This window comes from Dermacentor albipictus, chromosome 1, assembly GCF_038994185.2.
Source record: "Dermacentor albipictus isolate Rhodes 1998 colony chromosome 1, USDA_Dalb.pri_finalv2, whole genome shotgun sequence".
Lineage (NCBI taxonomy): Eukaryota > Metazoa > Arthropoda > Arachnida > Ixodida > Ixodidae > Dermacentor > Dermacentor albipictus.
In genome coordinates this window covers 278,586,681-278,602,830 of record NC_091821.1, presented here as the reverse complement: position 1 = coordinate 278,602,830, position 16,150 = coordinate 278,586,681, and the positions used below count along the sequence as shown (strand labels likewise).

The following is a 16,150-nucleotide window of genomic DNA, read 5'->3' as shown; positions in this document are numbered from 1 at the left end:
CCTATAAACACATCATGTGTACAATGTGAATTTGGCATTGATATATCAACACAAAAACTATAGTATGTTAATTTGATCCACTTAAGTGCATGACGAAAATAAGGATTTTATAATGGCACATTTATTTCCTACTTTAACAACAAAAAATGCTAGTTTTAGTTATTTACATAATAGAAATCTATAGTGGTAATGCAAGTTCAACGGATGTGCATGCACTTCTAAACTAACTGAAGTAGTGTTGTAGACAAGGCAATGAAAATATGAATTATCAGATAACAAAATGTATAACCACAAGGACAACTCAGTAACAGTGGCTAAACAACATCAGTCGAACAACACAAATTCACATCTTGTGACAACTTCTCCAAAATAGAGGTCAAGGCACTCAGGAAGTGCTTCATCTCCAGCCTTCACAGCAGACATTGTACCACTTTTTGCGACGAAAGGAATATCGGTGCCTTCTGAATTCTAGCATCTCAAGTCTTTCAATTAAAAAAGCAACTTCATTGCTCACAATGAAAATGCCAGCAATCTGGCATAACTCTGGGTCATCCCCTTTGTGCATTACGGGCACAACTTGGTAGGTTACCTCGTGTTGTGCCACTGACTTTGCCTGCCATGTAATGCCAACTGGCAGCACGTCTTATACCCGTGTCACACGGGCGTTTGGAAGGCCTTCCAACCGATAGTCAGTTGACTCAAAGGTCAAGTTCGAGCTGCTACACGGGCGGTCTCGAAGGCCGCCGAGTCAATCGTCTATCGAGTCAACGGAGCACCTTACAACTCTATCGAAATCTCGATGGCCTTTGAGCAACGGAAACGGAAACAGTGCGAACATGCCCTCTCATTCACAGTGTGCTCGTACTCACGGTTAGAAAGAACAAATCAGACGAAATGCTCTAAAAGGACTATATATGAGTGTTATTGATTATTCAATAAAGTGTTTTTGCCCCTTGACATGTACGAGCACACACCGAAACGGCAGCCGCATCGAGCGGCGCAAACGTTGCCGCAGTTTCGCTACTCAACAACTTAAAAACTAAACATGTATGTATGGCAATGTATAAACAAACATGGAAGAAATCATAGTGCTTTTAAATGGTTTTAATGTTGTTTAACCTTTCGTGACATGAAAACGAAAATAAAGATCCGCAGCGCCCCACAATTTTGCGAGAAACGCCTGAACCACTCAACGGCCTTTAAAAAGTGCCGTGTAGCAGCGCGACAACTCCTTTGAGTCGATAGAGTTGTGGCGTTTCAAAGGCCGTTGATTGGAAGGCCTTCCAAATGTGCCCGTGTGACACAGGTATTAAATGCATAGGTGAAGCTGAGCCCTATGCACAGGTTTTGCACTGTTCATATACAGCACACTGTCCAAAGCTAATTCAATGAACTCAAAATATTGAAGCAGCTAGTGCCTGCAAGGGTCTTGCAGATATTCCTGAAATTCTTTACACGCATTGCAAGGCTTTTAAAATATTGGTGCTTTGCCTCAAACCTCATGCACCACAACTGCTTCAGTGGATAGTGTCTGACGAAGGGACTCTTGAACTTTAATTTCCAAGTATGAAAGGGACTGCAATGGAAGGTTGTCTGATAAAAACATGTCCAATATTTCTCTTAAGAGGAAGTAGGTGAGGTCATTGGCAAAGCTTTCTTCCACCTTAAGGGGGGACACAGGTTTCGCATCGCAAAAAATTGCCAAAAAATCAATTTTTCAAAAATCACATTTTCAGTTTCTATAACCCCTTTTCTATCTGATACCCAAATATCATCACTGTAAACCACTTAGAAGTGCTCTAAAGAAATTTGTTTTATCAGCCAAGGTGGCGAAAGATCTCGTGGAAATCGAGAAAGAACAGCGTTTTCAAGCCGCACTATCTCCGGAACGGCACGACCGAGCGCCGCCATCCTGGCCTCGTTGGAAAGAGCATTTCTCCGACGTCAAATTCACCACTTCAGTGATCTCCTTCTTACAGAAACAAGCGCACAAAAAGCAAATAATTGACGGTCATGCCAGAGTATGTGATTGGCCGCGCCCGCCACGTCACTCCAGCGCGGTTCGCCATTGGTCCGGTGCTCGCGTCATCTGCTCAGCTCCTCGCACCTCGCAAGTCTGGACGTCTCCACTCGCCGTAATCTCAACGTGTCAAAACGGGCGCTACTCGAACATCGCAGTAGCGTGGCCGATCCCTACACTTGTGGATGTTTCAGACTCTCGACTAAGCATTCCGAGCATCGGCGCCTCCGACTGCGTGAATAAGCGCGTCGAGTGTTGACTCCTCGAGCCCGCGACCAGGCATTCCGAGCATCGGTACCTCGGACTGCGCGGCTAGGTACTTCGCGCGTCGGCACCTCGAACCGCGTGACTAAGCACATCGCGCGTCCCCTCCTTGTATCTGCGGCGAGGCATTTTGCACATTGGCACCTCGGACCCGCAACCAAGCAAATTGCGCGTTCACTCAGTTATCATATTGTCACGATAGCTCGTAACAATAGCTATCATACCACCCCTTCATAAAGAGAACCTCATCATGAGCTCTGTTCGCTAAGCCCCTTGGGCTGGCACAGACACCTGGCAGCTGAAGTGATTGATGCATTATACAAAAGTGCAATTCTGGAAAGCACCTAGCAGCTGCAAATCTATCACTGGCTCTCTGATCCTAAGTTCTACAGCCATTGTCAAGTAAAGATGACTTGGGAGGCTGCTGACACTCTGAGCCTTCATTCAGTAACATGATCAATTTTACCCACCCGCAAAAAGCTTCACTGATTGTACTGGAGATTGCTATCAATCGGGCAGCCTGCGGGTACAGGCTGCCTGAATGTACACTGGAACTATATTCATGCCCACACAAAATTCTGCGCGTCACTTGGTTTGAAACCCAAACACCATGCTCTTGTAGAGCAGCAGCAGCAAAGAATGCCCTATAAAAAGATGGGGGGGGGGGAAGCACCCCAGACCAGAGGCCACATGTACAAGAAGCCCCACATCACAAAACACCCGAAAGACTACAAATTTGGTGCCTCTTAGAGAACTGAAGAGAAGGTGAAACTTTGAGAGCCTTTTTCTCGGAGCTGTTTTTCTGCCTTTCTGCTCGAGAAGAGTTGACTGTTGGGCTAGTTGGTCGTCCATATTTGAAGTAGTAGCTTAGCGCGAATAAAACCACGCACACAAGAAAGATGGACAAGGACCGTCTTGTCCGTCTTTCTTGTGTCCGTGGTTTTATTCGCTCTAAGCTACTACTTCAAGAATTTCTGCTCAGTTTCTGGAGCTGATTTCTTTGTTACCGTTTAACATATTTTTGCTCCCTTCTTTTCTTTTGTCACGTTTTTGGGGCTGCAGTGCAGGTCGCGACATTCTTGCTTTCTTATGTTGACCCTTTGTAAGCTTACGATATGGCTTTTCGTCTACTTGAAAGTGTGTTTGATGTGAAGGTAACATAATATATGGCACTCCAAAAAATTTATGTTGGGAAAAAAAATTCAAGGATGTCACGACCTTCAGCACACATTTAGCTATGCAGTCAATACTTAACAAGCCTTCTATCACATTTTTTAAGTTCACCAGGCTCTCCAGAAAGTAAGAGAAAGAAATATTCTGCTCAACAAAATTGAATGAAATGTTCTCAAGATATCGCTCTGAAACTTTTATGGAAGCATCAGGGAGACATTCTAAACATTTGTGCCAATTTTCATCAAAAGTCATGAAGAAATAAGGAAGTTCATTTTCAAAGCTAGTCCCCCCTTAACAGCAGTGGTGGTAAAAGACGTAAAAATAAATATAAGGGACATTTTTAAACAGCATTATTTCAGCTGGCAAAATTAGCCATCTTGTTTTAATGCTCAGTGTGTTACCACTTCTATTTGCGTAACGGTGAATTCAAAGCTTATCGAGGTGTATTATGGTTATACTGGCCTTGAAGCTTCTCAAGCTGGCTTTTGTAATAATGAAAGCAACTTAATGACCTATTTTCGGATGCTAGTATTGCTAAGTTGACCGAATTTTTCATGAAGTTCGTGAATTTAATATGCATTTTTTTGTGTGTGTGTGTGTGTGTGTGTGTGTGAAAAAAATAAATTCCTGTAGCGAAAATTTTAAAGGTGTAGAAAGATTGTGCAGCACAACATTGCATATCGGAAAGGAATTGTGGTGGCTTGTGGCAGTGCAAGACTCCGAATACCAAGGGTGTTTTTGCTTCAAACATGCTTATTTGCACCAAATTGACAGCAGCAACATGTCAATCTGGTCTAAAAATAATATTTTTCCTTTTAGTCTATGTTGTTCCAAATTATTTGCGTGCTACATTTAAATGCACCGTTAATGAAGTGTGTGTGTACAACAGAAAGGGTGCATGCACTGCCGTGCTGAGGCCTTCCTTGTTCACCTCTGCCAGGCTTGCTCTTTCTTTTTTAATTTGGTGGCCTATGTATACAGGTAAACCCCGTAAACCCAGACAGTTTTTTGCTACTCCACAGAAATTGGTATGCATTAGAGGATGCTGCACAAGTTGGAAGAGTACTACAAGAAGTTATTATTAGTAGACTGCATCGCAAATGGAAAAATCATCCTCCGATTCTATGTTGGCAATGTCTTTCAGAAGTGTGCAGATTGTCTTTAGTATTACACTGATCTTTTGTGGCGTTTCATTTCCATCTCCAGTCAGCAGCTGAGTTAACTCCAGAAAGCAGCCCACTTGTCTGAGAAGTTACGTATCTTTGCAGGAAACCAGTTGTCACATTTCGAAAACACACAAATAAAGTTTGAGCACATAACTTTGGAAGCCTTGCTCTTCATGGGTGAAAAGCAAAGCTTGTACAGTTTTGTGTAGGCAAGAAGTGACCTCTTTCAACCACCAACTTTTCTTACTCCTCTGCTGTGTGGTCTTGATTGATTCCGCTTCGATGTTGGGCACTTCTAATGTGCCATTTCATATTTGGAGAAGATGCACACTGAAATTATGTTAGAGCTACAGGGAATTCGGTAGTCCTTTTGCTGTCATCTGCATCATTGAGCACAGATGCTTCTGTGTGAAATCTGGTTCACAGGCCTGCAGTCATGCTAGCCACAGTGTTCACAAGCATTGCTGCCTTTAGATCTCCTGTTAATGCATCAATCATGGGGTCTGGCCAAACTGCATGACAAGATTCCCTGTCAAGGGTGTGGGTTGTGTTTGCTACCAACTGCTCAGAATGCCAAGGTGGCTCATTTTTTTTTTTTTTTTAGCCATTTCTCTTTTTAGTTATTGTTCTTTTTTTGGGCTGTTGCAAGCCGGTGCAGAAGACAGGCGTGCCACAGGTGATAATGGCAGCTTTAGTTAAAAATTAGCCCAGCTTCTGCAGTCACTTATCATCTCGTGCCTGTATTGCCGTGGCTGCATCGTGTTCTGTTGGCTGGTCATGGAGCAGGCAAGCTGTGCAGCTTTTCAGTTTCGGGAAGCATTGACGGCAACAAAGCATGGGAATATTACGTGAATGCTGGTTGTTTTATGGGCTATGGTCAAATTATGAGGGAGCAGCCACCCTTCACTCCGATGTACCGTGGACCCGCGGCAGAGAGTGCGCAGATGGTAGGCGTGATGAAGAGGCGATCGCATGAGTAAATGTGCAGAGAAGCGCGCTCCTGAACTTAGTCACCTGTTCGCTACGTTGCTTCTTTGACATTGTGGCGCTCAACGCGAGAAGCGAAAGGAGTGCTACTTGTGCCTCGAAATGCCCCTCGCCAGGCCCAATTTGGCTATACACTGGAAGTTGTTGGGCACCGTCTAGGGAGCGTGTTGCTGCAACAATTTCGTTTACTTATTCGGGGAGGTATTCTACGATAATGTGAGCTTCACTGCCCACGAAGGATTCGACTAGTGACCGCAGGTGTCTCAACAGCCTTCTCCCATACCGGAGCCAAGGGACCATGTCACGGGTACTTAACGAGCCTCATTTTTTAAGGGAAACCCCAGCGATTTTTTCATGTAAACAAATGTTTCTCCGTACACTTGCCATATCCTCAAAAAAGCAGGTTTGAGAGGTGCGCACCATGTTTACAAATGAATTTTGTTAGTTCGTTCGAGCCACTTACCTTGCCTGCACCTCATTTACTGGCCACATCGTGTTATGACATAAAAGGCAGCATACACAGAGCATGTTGGGAATGGATGGCAGACGACGGCGTCTACGAGCCAGCAATCGTTAGCTAGTGTTTGGCGTGAGGAGTTGCATACTGTGTGGACGGGCAAGTGACGGGTGGCAAGTGGTGTCGCGTTGCCTTCAGCCCTCGCCAGCCGCGCGCACAGTTTGTGCCGAGGTTAGGCCTGTTGCAGCCATCGAGTGGGCACCGGCGCACCTAGCTGAGTGACTCGCCTTAAGCTAATTAAGCTGTTAGAATGAGGAAAATGGCTCTTGTAGTTCACTTTCGCCCGTACAGATTTGCAATAAACTGTTCATTTCCTGCAGTGCACACACAAAGCGAGAAGCGATGACACTGCGCACTATCAACGTTGGTAGATGCCCCGTGGTTAGTTAGTGGCTATGGTGATGGTCTGCTGTGCACGAGGTTGCGGGGTCGAATCCCGGCCACAGCCATTGCAAAAACACCTGTGTAACTTAGATTTAGGTGCACGTTGAAGAGACCCCTGGCGGTCCACATTAGTCTGGAGTCCTCCCCCACTACAGCGGGCCTCATGTAACCCCACAATTAATTTTTTTTTTTCAACACCAATACTTTGCCGTTCTCGAAGAGCAGTCGCGCTCGCCGACACTACTCTGAATTAAATGCGAGTACCCACATAGATGAGAAGATAGGGAACCGAGGGGCCCGATTTTTTATTAATGATATAAGAAGCCAACAAAGACAACATATGGGAAAATACTTCTACTTGCTAATTCAGCAAGTGATAAATTAGCCGCAAGTGGGATACAAGCCCAACTCATCGCATTATGCTTGCGATGCTCTTGCCAATTGAGCTACCCGGCACCGTTTTCCCACCCACTTTCTGGGGTATTTGGGGTAATGCTAGAACCAACCCTGGGAGTGTTGGCCAGTGCCACCACTCACAAACCTTGGCTGCGAAACATCCTTTCTGCCGCAGGCGTCACAAGTACGTGATCATGTCGGGTGAAGGCAACTTGTTAACAAACCCGCACATGCTACCTGAAGGTATTGTGAACTAGATTATATTGTTGTGGCATGAAGGTCTCCGCTCAGACGTTTTCGCATGGATGGCACGAGATGGCGCCACTGCAACTTTTCTTGCTGCTATGATGCAGTGGCCTACAGTTTCTAGGGCTTTTCCGCACACAATAATTGCGGATATCGAAATTGATCGGTTCTCTTATCCGAACACGCGATTACTCGGGCAATGAATGGCCGATTTTGGGAAGCCTGCGTCGCAGTATGAAGGAGCGGCCGCTTTCCAAAGCATAACGGGGCAGCGCATGCCCTTCTGGCCGAGTCAATATAACATATTCACTATACTCGAGGCATCAATGTTTCCGAATTGGATAATCGGGGCCCCTCGGTTCTATTTCCCCTACGTTGTCCTTGGCGTCTGTTGGCTTCTTATGATACCCACATGAATGTATTTTTACGTATTGCTGTGCTTAATATTTGGCTTCCGAGGTGCACTGTTTGCCTCTCAAATGGGCTACAGGCGGGGAGGCTGCTTCGATACCGCAGCTTCAATTTCAGTGTGCAACGGTGCCTGTACTACTGGCAGTGGCGTTTTTGAGGGAAAAACTATGCATTCTCTAAATGGACGATCACACGTGCAGTCTTGATCTTTATCGTTTGTGTGCATGAAAAGAGTGAATAAGGATAAGCAGGCAGCTTACTAACAACGCGCACTATGGTCTCCTGCTTGCTATTTTATAAGGTGTCCGGTCGCTCATCCCAGCGCGACTCGGGGTTGATGCGACAGTGCTTGCATGCTCAAAATCTGTGTGTTTTGCTATGCTCTAAAATTACTAGATGTCACTGATGTGCGACTTGCATTATATTTCAAGCGAGCGATGAGCGGTCATTGTACCATGGCAATGTAAACAATTGCACCGGTCATTGCTACCCAGCGACGTTATTCCGGTATAATTGTGCGCTCTACAAATCTACATACAAATGCCGAACGCTGGGCTCTGGAACATCTTACAGGGAGTATGCCAAACGCTTTTGTGAGAAAGGGACAAAACACCTGGAATAGCAAGCAGCACGTACGAGCTGCCCCTGATGGTCATGTTGCAGCGTGCATATGTAGCTGGCGGGTCGAATGCGAACGGTGGTTCATGGCTATTCATTGGACTCTTGGCTATTTGATAGCTCCGAAGAGGTGGTGCAGCTCACCCGAACAGGTCATGAATCGGCTCAGAGGTCTGCTCTTCACCACCACTTTCGTTCTGCGCGCCTTCCTCACTGGTGTGCCTCGCAGCTGCTTCGTTTTTGCATTTTAAAATTTTCTAATTTGTGGAACAATTCTTTCAGAGGCGTGAAGGGCCTCGGGAACCTAAAAACGTAATTAGCTTGATATGGTATCCCCGGAGTTGCCCTTTAAAGCGGCTTCCCGCTTTCGATACAGGGGCACAGTGCGGGGCGTGTTCAGTGAAGGGGGACGGAGCATGCGTTACCGGGCGCAGCTTGGTCAGAAGCAGAAGGGAAATGACCCAAGCGGTGTCTTGTCTTATTTTGTCGTTGTAACAAGGTTAACAGAACGTGGACAGCGTAATCCATTGTGATCGGTGTTGTCCAGCTTTCTTTAAAAGCGTTCTCACTTGCACGAGGGCTGTCGCGGTGGCGCAGTGTGCTGCTAGCTTATTGAGCTGTTTGCCTCTTTTTAATGTTTTGGAGCGCTGCTTTCTGCATCCATTTAAAGAACGCACAATTTCCACAGAAAGCGCTGATACCAGTCAAGAGGTGTTTGTTTGCATCGGCAGGTACAGTGACTGCTGCTCGTGCGCTTGAAGTGCACAGACCGTACCTCCGTCACATCAGATAATGGCAAAACAGGCGGTTTTGCCCGTGTAAACACAGTCGCATCACTCTGTGCTATGACAACCGTACAGTATGCAGGGTTACTGCCGATTTATATACTTGGTGCTCTTTTTCATGCACACAATTCATGACTTGGATGAATTTGTGCGTGTGATCGCTCATTTAGAGTATGTGTAGTTTCATCGCGGGAACGTCAATGCCAGTGTACTCGCACCATTAGCAGCAAACTGGCCAGTCGGCGCCCAGTCGTCGGCACCAATCGACGGTGCGGTTGCCGGACGACGAAAACCTGCCTAGTTTGTTGGACGCTGCATTATAGTGCGTTACTGTCTAGTGTAGAAAAAAAAGCCTCTCGCCGTGTCCACCATACAGTTCCCTACTATGTACTAGAGGGAACTCTGATGCCACAGTCGTTGAGCCACCATGGTATGGATTTTTCTGATCTTCGTGCTTGCGGATTCAGACGTTCTTGTGGATTCATTTATTGCATTTTATATGCCTCCATTGTCCTAAACTTCAGAGCAATCTATTCTCCTCGAGGTGCAGAAGATGTTGCAAACATGCACAATTGCTACATAATTGCAACAATTGAGTTCGTCAAGGTAGCCAAATCGAAGTGCCTCAATTGGCCCGCGATAAATTCGTAGCGGCCTTTCATGTCGCTTGTCGGTGCATGCATCTGTGGCAGCAATATCGGGATTCTGTGCTAGAGGTCCTGGGCTCGAATGCTGCCTCGGGCAATTTTAATAATTTTTATTTATTAATTAATTACGCAGTACATTGTTGAAAAAGATGCGTTTAGAAAGTCACGAAGCCGCTTGAAGCCAGAAGGACAAAGTCGGGCAAATCCGTGTACTTCCCATGCTGGTTCAACCGTTGCCATTGCAGCTGCCGTAGACACTAGCACCAGAGTTCCCTGTAGTAATTATTGTATGAGACCCTATGGCAACGTGATTGCCGCGCCGCGTGAATCTTGGGTCCCTCAATGCCACTGGGTGGTGTTGCCCTCTGCGCGTCTCGACGGAACACTGCGGGTGGTCAGAACAGCGTGTGCATTGTGTTTTGGGCACATGCGCATCGTTTGGGCAGAGGCTACGACGTCGTGTGCAGCACTGGACTGCAGCCAATCGGAACAGACTGCGTGTCGACTACTGCATGATTAGACAAAAAGGGCTGGCGCCCACTGCAGCTGCGTATATGCCTGAGCAGTGGAAGCCGGTGCACTAGTTGCAACTGCCAATTACTACATCGCAAAAGCGCAGCGCACGAACACATCCTCTTTGTGCATATGATACAGTAGCTGTGAGTAAGTTAATCTTATCTCCTCGGAAGATTAGCTCACCTTCCTCTTTGACACACGGTCTGCTGCCTACACTTGTCAAAACTCCGGTGTGGGAAGCCTAGCTTTCGTGCTGCACTTGTGCCATAAAGAAATGTCATCATGTAGATGAGCGTAGCCACACAGTTTCTACACCGATTAAAGAAAATGGCAACTTCCTGACGTTCGGACGCGGCCGTCACCACTGACCTCGAGCAGCGCTGTGTCCTGTTGGATCAGCCCGTGTGTTGGTTGCACGTTAAACAACCCCAGGTAGTCAAAATTAATCCCAAGTGCGGTGTGCCTCGTAATCACATCGTGGTTTTGACCCGCACATTCCCATGAAAAACGATATGAAGCACCGTCAGGCACATAATGGGCACGGCGAGTCTGCGCTGTGTTTGCATTTGCTTCATGCGCTGCTTGCGTCTACAAAGGCGAATGGCTCCTTTAAGACCACGTTGCCACCTCGTTCAACACGAACGTTGAAACCCATAATTAAAAAGTTATTTACCCAAGCTTAGTCCATTAGCGCACAGACTACGATAATTACTTGACTGTCTCCACCGTGCACTAAGAATGAATAAGGAACCGTCATCGCATCGGCTAGATCCCAATTATTTGAAAACTGAGTTCATCGAAATATAAATAGCATGGTATGCGTGTATATACAGGGTGTTTCATTGAACACTTTCATAGAACAAATTGCCTGTGACAGATAGCACAATTACGCCAATTTCGCTGTATTAATGTTCGGTGTCTGACAAAATGCATTATGGTTTCAGTTACTTTTGTGCTTCAATGCATAAAATAGCAGTTTCTAAAAAAAAAATAAGTGCAGTACTGCATTTTACCGCAAGTTTGACGGCGCATATTTCGAATCCATAGAATTAGTACAGTGCGTACTCACTAGCTAGAATCTGTAGATTAAAATATGTGCCGTAGTTACTTAGCGTAATTATCTAAATTGAAGCCAATTAAGCATTTTGATTTTCCCTAAAAGTAATGGCCTCCTTGTCGAGTAATTTTTAGATCAAAGCTCTTTGCTAAAACAAAATTTGATGAAAAGCTGCTTTTGCACACGGCTATAATACTTATTCCAAATGCACAGGTCCGTGTTGTAGTGCAGGCGCATGCATGTCTGGCCGTTTCATACAACAGTGTGAGAGCCGCCATTTCTGTTTCTGCAGCCCGGCAATGACCCGTACTGCTTTGTGGAATTCAGCGACCACCAGTCTGCGGCGTCTGCGCTTCTAGCGATGAACAAGAGGCTCTGCTTCGGCAAGGTAAGCATTTGATGATACGATTTTCCCAACACAACCGTGATCGCAGCAAAGGTTGCGCGACATGTTGTGGCCCATATCGTGGCACGTTGCTCTAACCCAGACCACCGCACATACAGTTGAACCCACTTATAACGATACCGGCTTTAACATATCGGTTCTAAAAATGAGAAAGTGCTGCAGCGTCACCTTTTGTATGTTTACCATGGTGAAATAACCCGCTTACTACAATGCCCCGAAGCCACATTATCGGTGATAAAGATGAAGTTTGGCTGCTGGGTGTCCGAGCCGAAAGGTAGTGAAATGTCAAATTCTTGAAAAGAAAAATAGAAGAAAAATTCGAGCTGCTGCAGGATGGGCTGCTGCTCCAACAGCCGGCCCGCGCTCATTTTCTAGCCATCTCCGCGCGCTTTCCTCCCGTCGCCCTTCCACTTCTTCGAGCACAAATGGACCACGCCAACTGCGCTGCTTGAATGTTGCTCGCTGGCTCCTCATTCAGTGCAGTTCTGCAAACAGCGCTGGTCTGCGTTGTTTGCGTCGAAATCGTTCCTGGCCACGTGGTTTCTCACCGCTGAAGCAAAAGACGGCTGATCCACCCACTGGTCATCAGCAGTGCACGACGTTGCCAATGAAGAGAAAGCGCACAGCTGTAGATTTGGAAACTAAGTGCTCCTAACGGATGAGGTGGTTGTTGCGAATGTGCTTGCATCAGATAGCGACGGCAACGATGACGCGGTAGGGCAGGGGATGGGGTGGTAGGGAGGGGCACTGGCCTCCCCGCCATTATAGTTTTCTCACAACAGCTCTGCCATCTTGCTATTTTGATTTTTCATGCAGCCATGTTATAACAATTACCGGTTATAACAATGGAATTTTCGTGGCACCTGAATATTGTTGTAAGTGGGTTCGACTGTATCTCTATCACGTTTGGAGTTTCCACTGCGCCTTTCTTGTTTCTGGTAAATCCTTAATAAATATATCTTGCTGCTAAAAAAGTCGCAGTTTTGCCCTAAAGGCGAAACATCGATTGCGATAGCAAATTAGTAGACACCTCTACGAGGCAACGATACTAGCTTTATTGGCCGTCTTGTAAACATTCACTTACTAACTGAATTAACAAGCATGGTATCACGCGGACACAAGCAGGCACGAACACATTTCGCTCAATGACCGCAGAAACTCGCTGTCAAAACACTCTTGGGAAGAAGTGCGATAGTGAGCGAATTGACCTTCGTGTTGCCTCTTGCTTCAATGCAAACTAAGCTGCGAAAACAGCGCACACGAAGCCATCAGCACTCCATCGCAGATCGCTGTCAAGCATACCTGCCAACTCATCTGCATTTTCCGTAAAATGTACGAATTTCGAGCAGTCTTACGATTTTACGAATCTTGCTTGAAATTTTCCGGATAACATTTTATTTCCGAGGAAACAAAATGTAGTAAAACTACACCCTCATACCTTACACTGCCACGAGAGGGCAATACGTATGTGTGGTATCATCATCAGCAGCTGCAAAGTTATAGTGACTTCTGTCGTCTGCTTGGGGGGTCAACGAACCCATATCCAAAGCTTGATAGCGCCCGTAGTGCCTCCACAAACCTGTTGCCGTGCTGCTGCCTTTGTTCAAGCGCGTGCGCCGGTTTGGACTTCAGTCGGCTTCAGCCACTGCAGCGTTGGCCTTGCCTTTTGTGTTACTAGCTGCCGCGTTGGAGGCAGGGCGACTCCGGCCTGTAGCGGCTTCACAGTGTATTGGTAGGCTCGAAGCCCCGACAGTACTTCCAAGTGTCTTTGAAATCGTACACGGCAGGATTTCCATGCTTTGTGCCATCGAAGAAAGGGCAGAAGTTTGGGTTTCGCACCACGTGTGCCTGTGATGTGAACATCCCGCAAGACGGCAAGTATGACATCAAGGTCCACATCGCTTCAAAAAAGCATCAGGGATGCGTGCGAGCCGCGGACAACCAGCCAAGCCTCGCAAGTTTTATATGCAGCAACAACGACCGCAGTGTGATTCGTTTTCATGGAATCTTTAGTTGAACACATCCCACTGAGTGCCAGCAATCATGCTGGACCACTTTCCTGGAAGATGTTCCCCAAGTGCGAAGAAGCGAAACGCTACGCCTGTGGACGAACAAAAACTACATCAATTGTTTGGGAAATGGCTGCCAGCGCAGAGACTGCTGGATGGCAGTAACAACAGGGATTCACAGCTTTACCCAATTGTTGAAACATATTTCATTAAAGAAACGAGTAGAGTTGAAAGCCGCCTTCTCTGTCTCTGGCTAATCCAAGGGGAAGCGACAGGTCGCAAGATTGCAAATCTGGTTCTGGACGAGATGAAGTCTCAGAATTTGACTGTTGGAAACCTGTTGGCTATGTGTTCAGACAATGCTAATGTCATGATCGGCAAGAAAAAGTGTTTCTACTGTATTGAAAGAGGCTCAACCAGGTTCGATAGGGGTTAGTTGCCCGTGCCGTCTCATCAACGTGGCCGCCAAAAAAGGAGCTTAATGTCTTCCTGTAAAGGTTGATAAGGCTTTGGTTTACTCTTTTTTTTTTTTTTCCTAGATAAAAGTTCAAATTGGAAATATAGACTATAAAGTTCCAAGAAATGCATGACGCCTAGGTCAGAAAGATAGTGAAGCATTGACCTACACGTTGGCTGTCGTTGGGAAAGTGTTTGAAGAGGCTGCTCGACCAGTGGAAACCACTACTCAGCTTTTGTTTTATCTGAAACAGAGCAGTGCAACAAGCAGAGCTTGTTTTTGGAGTCGTACCAAATTCCGAAGACTTCCTCAGAAACTCCGAAGAACCCTGCACTAACCCCAAAGTCTGCTACACATCTTCACAAGGCTGCTGCAGGCCTCGGGGGGGGAAGAAGCACCGACGGCGATGAACTCTTCCTAAAGCGAAAAGGAGCTCATTCTGGACCTCAAGCAAAAAAACAAACTTCATAGCAAGGATTCTGGGGAAGCCAGCCAAGTGACCCGTGAGGAGCGCCTGTTTTATTTTTTGTCATCAGTGCTAAACAGGGCATGCTGTCTTTTTCTCCAAAATGTTAAACGGCTTTTTGAGAAGGCAAACTGCCTTATTCTGGCACAGGCTCCTCAGATTCATGTACTGAGGGGCCTCTTGAACCGCCTTTTCGACCATCTCTAGATTTGTGCGCCCAGATGTTGTCAAGGCATGTCATTCATTGCTGGCAGTTGACTATGGAGCTGCTGAGAACCAGAAAGAAGATGAGACATAGTCATTGGCAGCACAACCTACTCTGTGATTGAGACACTGAGCTGCATTGAGAGAGAGCAGTTCTTCTCTGGTGTACGTCTGTACTTAACTGCAGCATGCAATTACATTCGCCACAAATTCCCGCTGAAAGACGTCAATCTAAGATGGCTGAAGTTGCTCTAGAAACTGCTTCATTCAAGAGCGTAAGTCATTTTGTTATGGTGTTCCCTGCTATCCTACCCCAGCAGAGTGGTGAATAAAAAGAAGCAAATCGACGCACTTGAAGTCGAGTTTGCCAACTTACAAGCATATCATATTTCAGCCAACGTATTGAATGAGCCAAGGTGCAATGTGCAGTGGTCGCAATTGGGAAGCGATTGAAGTGTCGATTGATCGCTCAGGTTCCACAGAATTTCAATGGTTATGCTGGGTATTCTCTCCATTCCCCACAGCGACGCTGAATGTGAGAGAATATTCAGCACTGTAAACAAAACTCGGGAGTTTCACTCATCTGTGTGTGAGAAAACACTCTAAACTCTCCTGATGATCAAGAGGCACCAGAGTGATGCTTGCTTGAGCAAACCTACACGGAAAAGCTTTTGAAGCAGGCAAAGTCGGCAGCAGCAAAGTCATTGCAAAAGTAAATTGTGCCCCGGTGGAGTTTTCGCTCATTACTCTCCAAGACGCAGATTTCACTTACGGTTGTGAAAACATGAGTAAGCTTGTCGCAAAAGGTAAATCCCTTCTGGAAAAAAAAAAAAAGCCGCGGCTAAGCATTGCGAGCATCGGCTATGCTGGATTCACGTCTAAGCTTCGCGCGCGTAATTTTTGGACCCCTAAGTATTTCGCGCATCGCTGCCTGGGACTGCGGGTCTAAGCACATATGTTCTAGTGTTTTCACAGTATGTCATAAAAATATCTATGATGCAACCCCTTCATAAAGGGAACCTCATCATGAGCTCTGTTCACGAGGCCTCCTGCTCTGGCTGCAGAAGCGGGGTATCGCACAAATGTGCAAGCTGGAAAGCACCTAGCAGCTGCATCGCTGCCTATCAGTGGCTCTCTGATCATAAGCGCCACAGCTATTGGCGGTGAGGAGTTACGGAGTCGTCATCTGTCCGAAGCGCCTCCCTTGCGTAGTATAAGGGATCACGCAGCAGCCCTCCTGGACATTCATTCATTCATTTATTTATTTATTTATTTATTTATTTATACTTACTGCAGCCCCTTTATGGGGCTATTGCAGGAGTGGGTTAGACAAAAAGAAGTCATACAAAAACAAGTAAACAATAACATATTAAAAATTCACAAAAAATAAGGCAGTTGACACAAATGGAACTCAAAATAAC

General features: G+C 46.2%; 1 protein-coding gene across 3 annotated transcripts in view; it reads left to right on the top strand.

Moving 5' to 3' along the window:
* Positions 1-16,150, top strand: part of LOC135920263 (nucleolysin TIAR-like) — a 260,801-nt gene that overhangs the window by 31,647 nt on the left and 213,004 nt on the right. For all 3 annotated transcript variants that reach the window (XM_065454431.1, XM_065454432.1, XM_065454430.1), the window contains one exon: positions 11,480-11,575. In XM_065454431.1, coding sequence (XP_065310503.1) covers positions 11,480-11,575 — 96 coding nt within the window. The remainder of the gene's footprint in view (positions 1-11,479; positions 11,576-16,150) is intronic.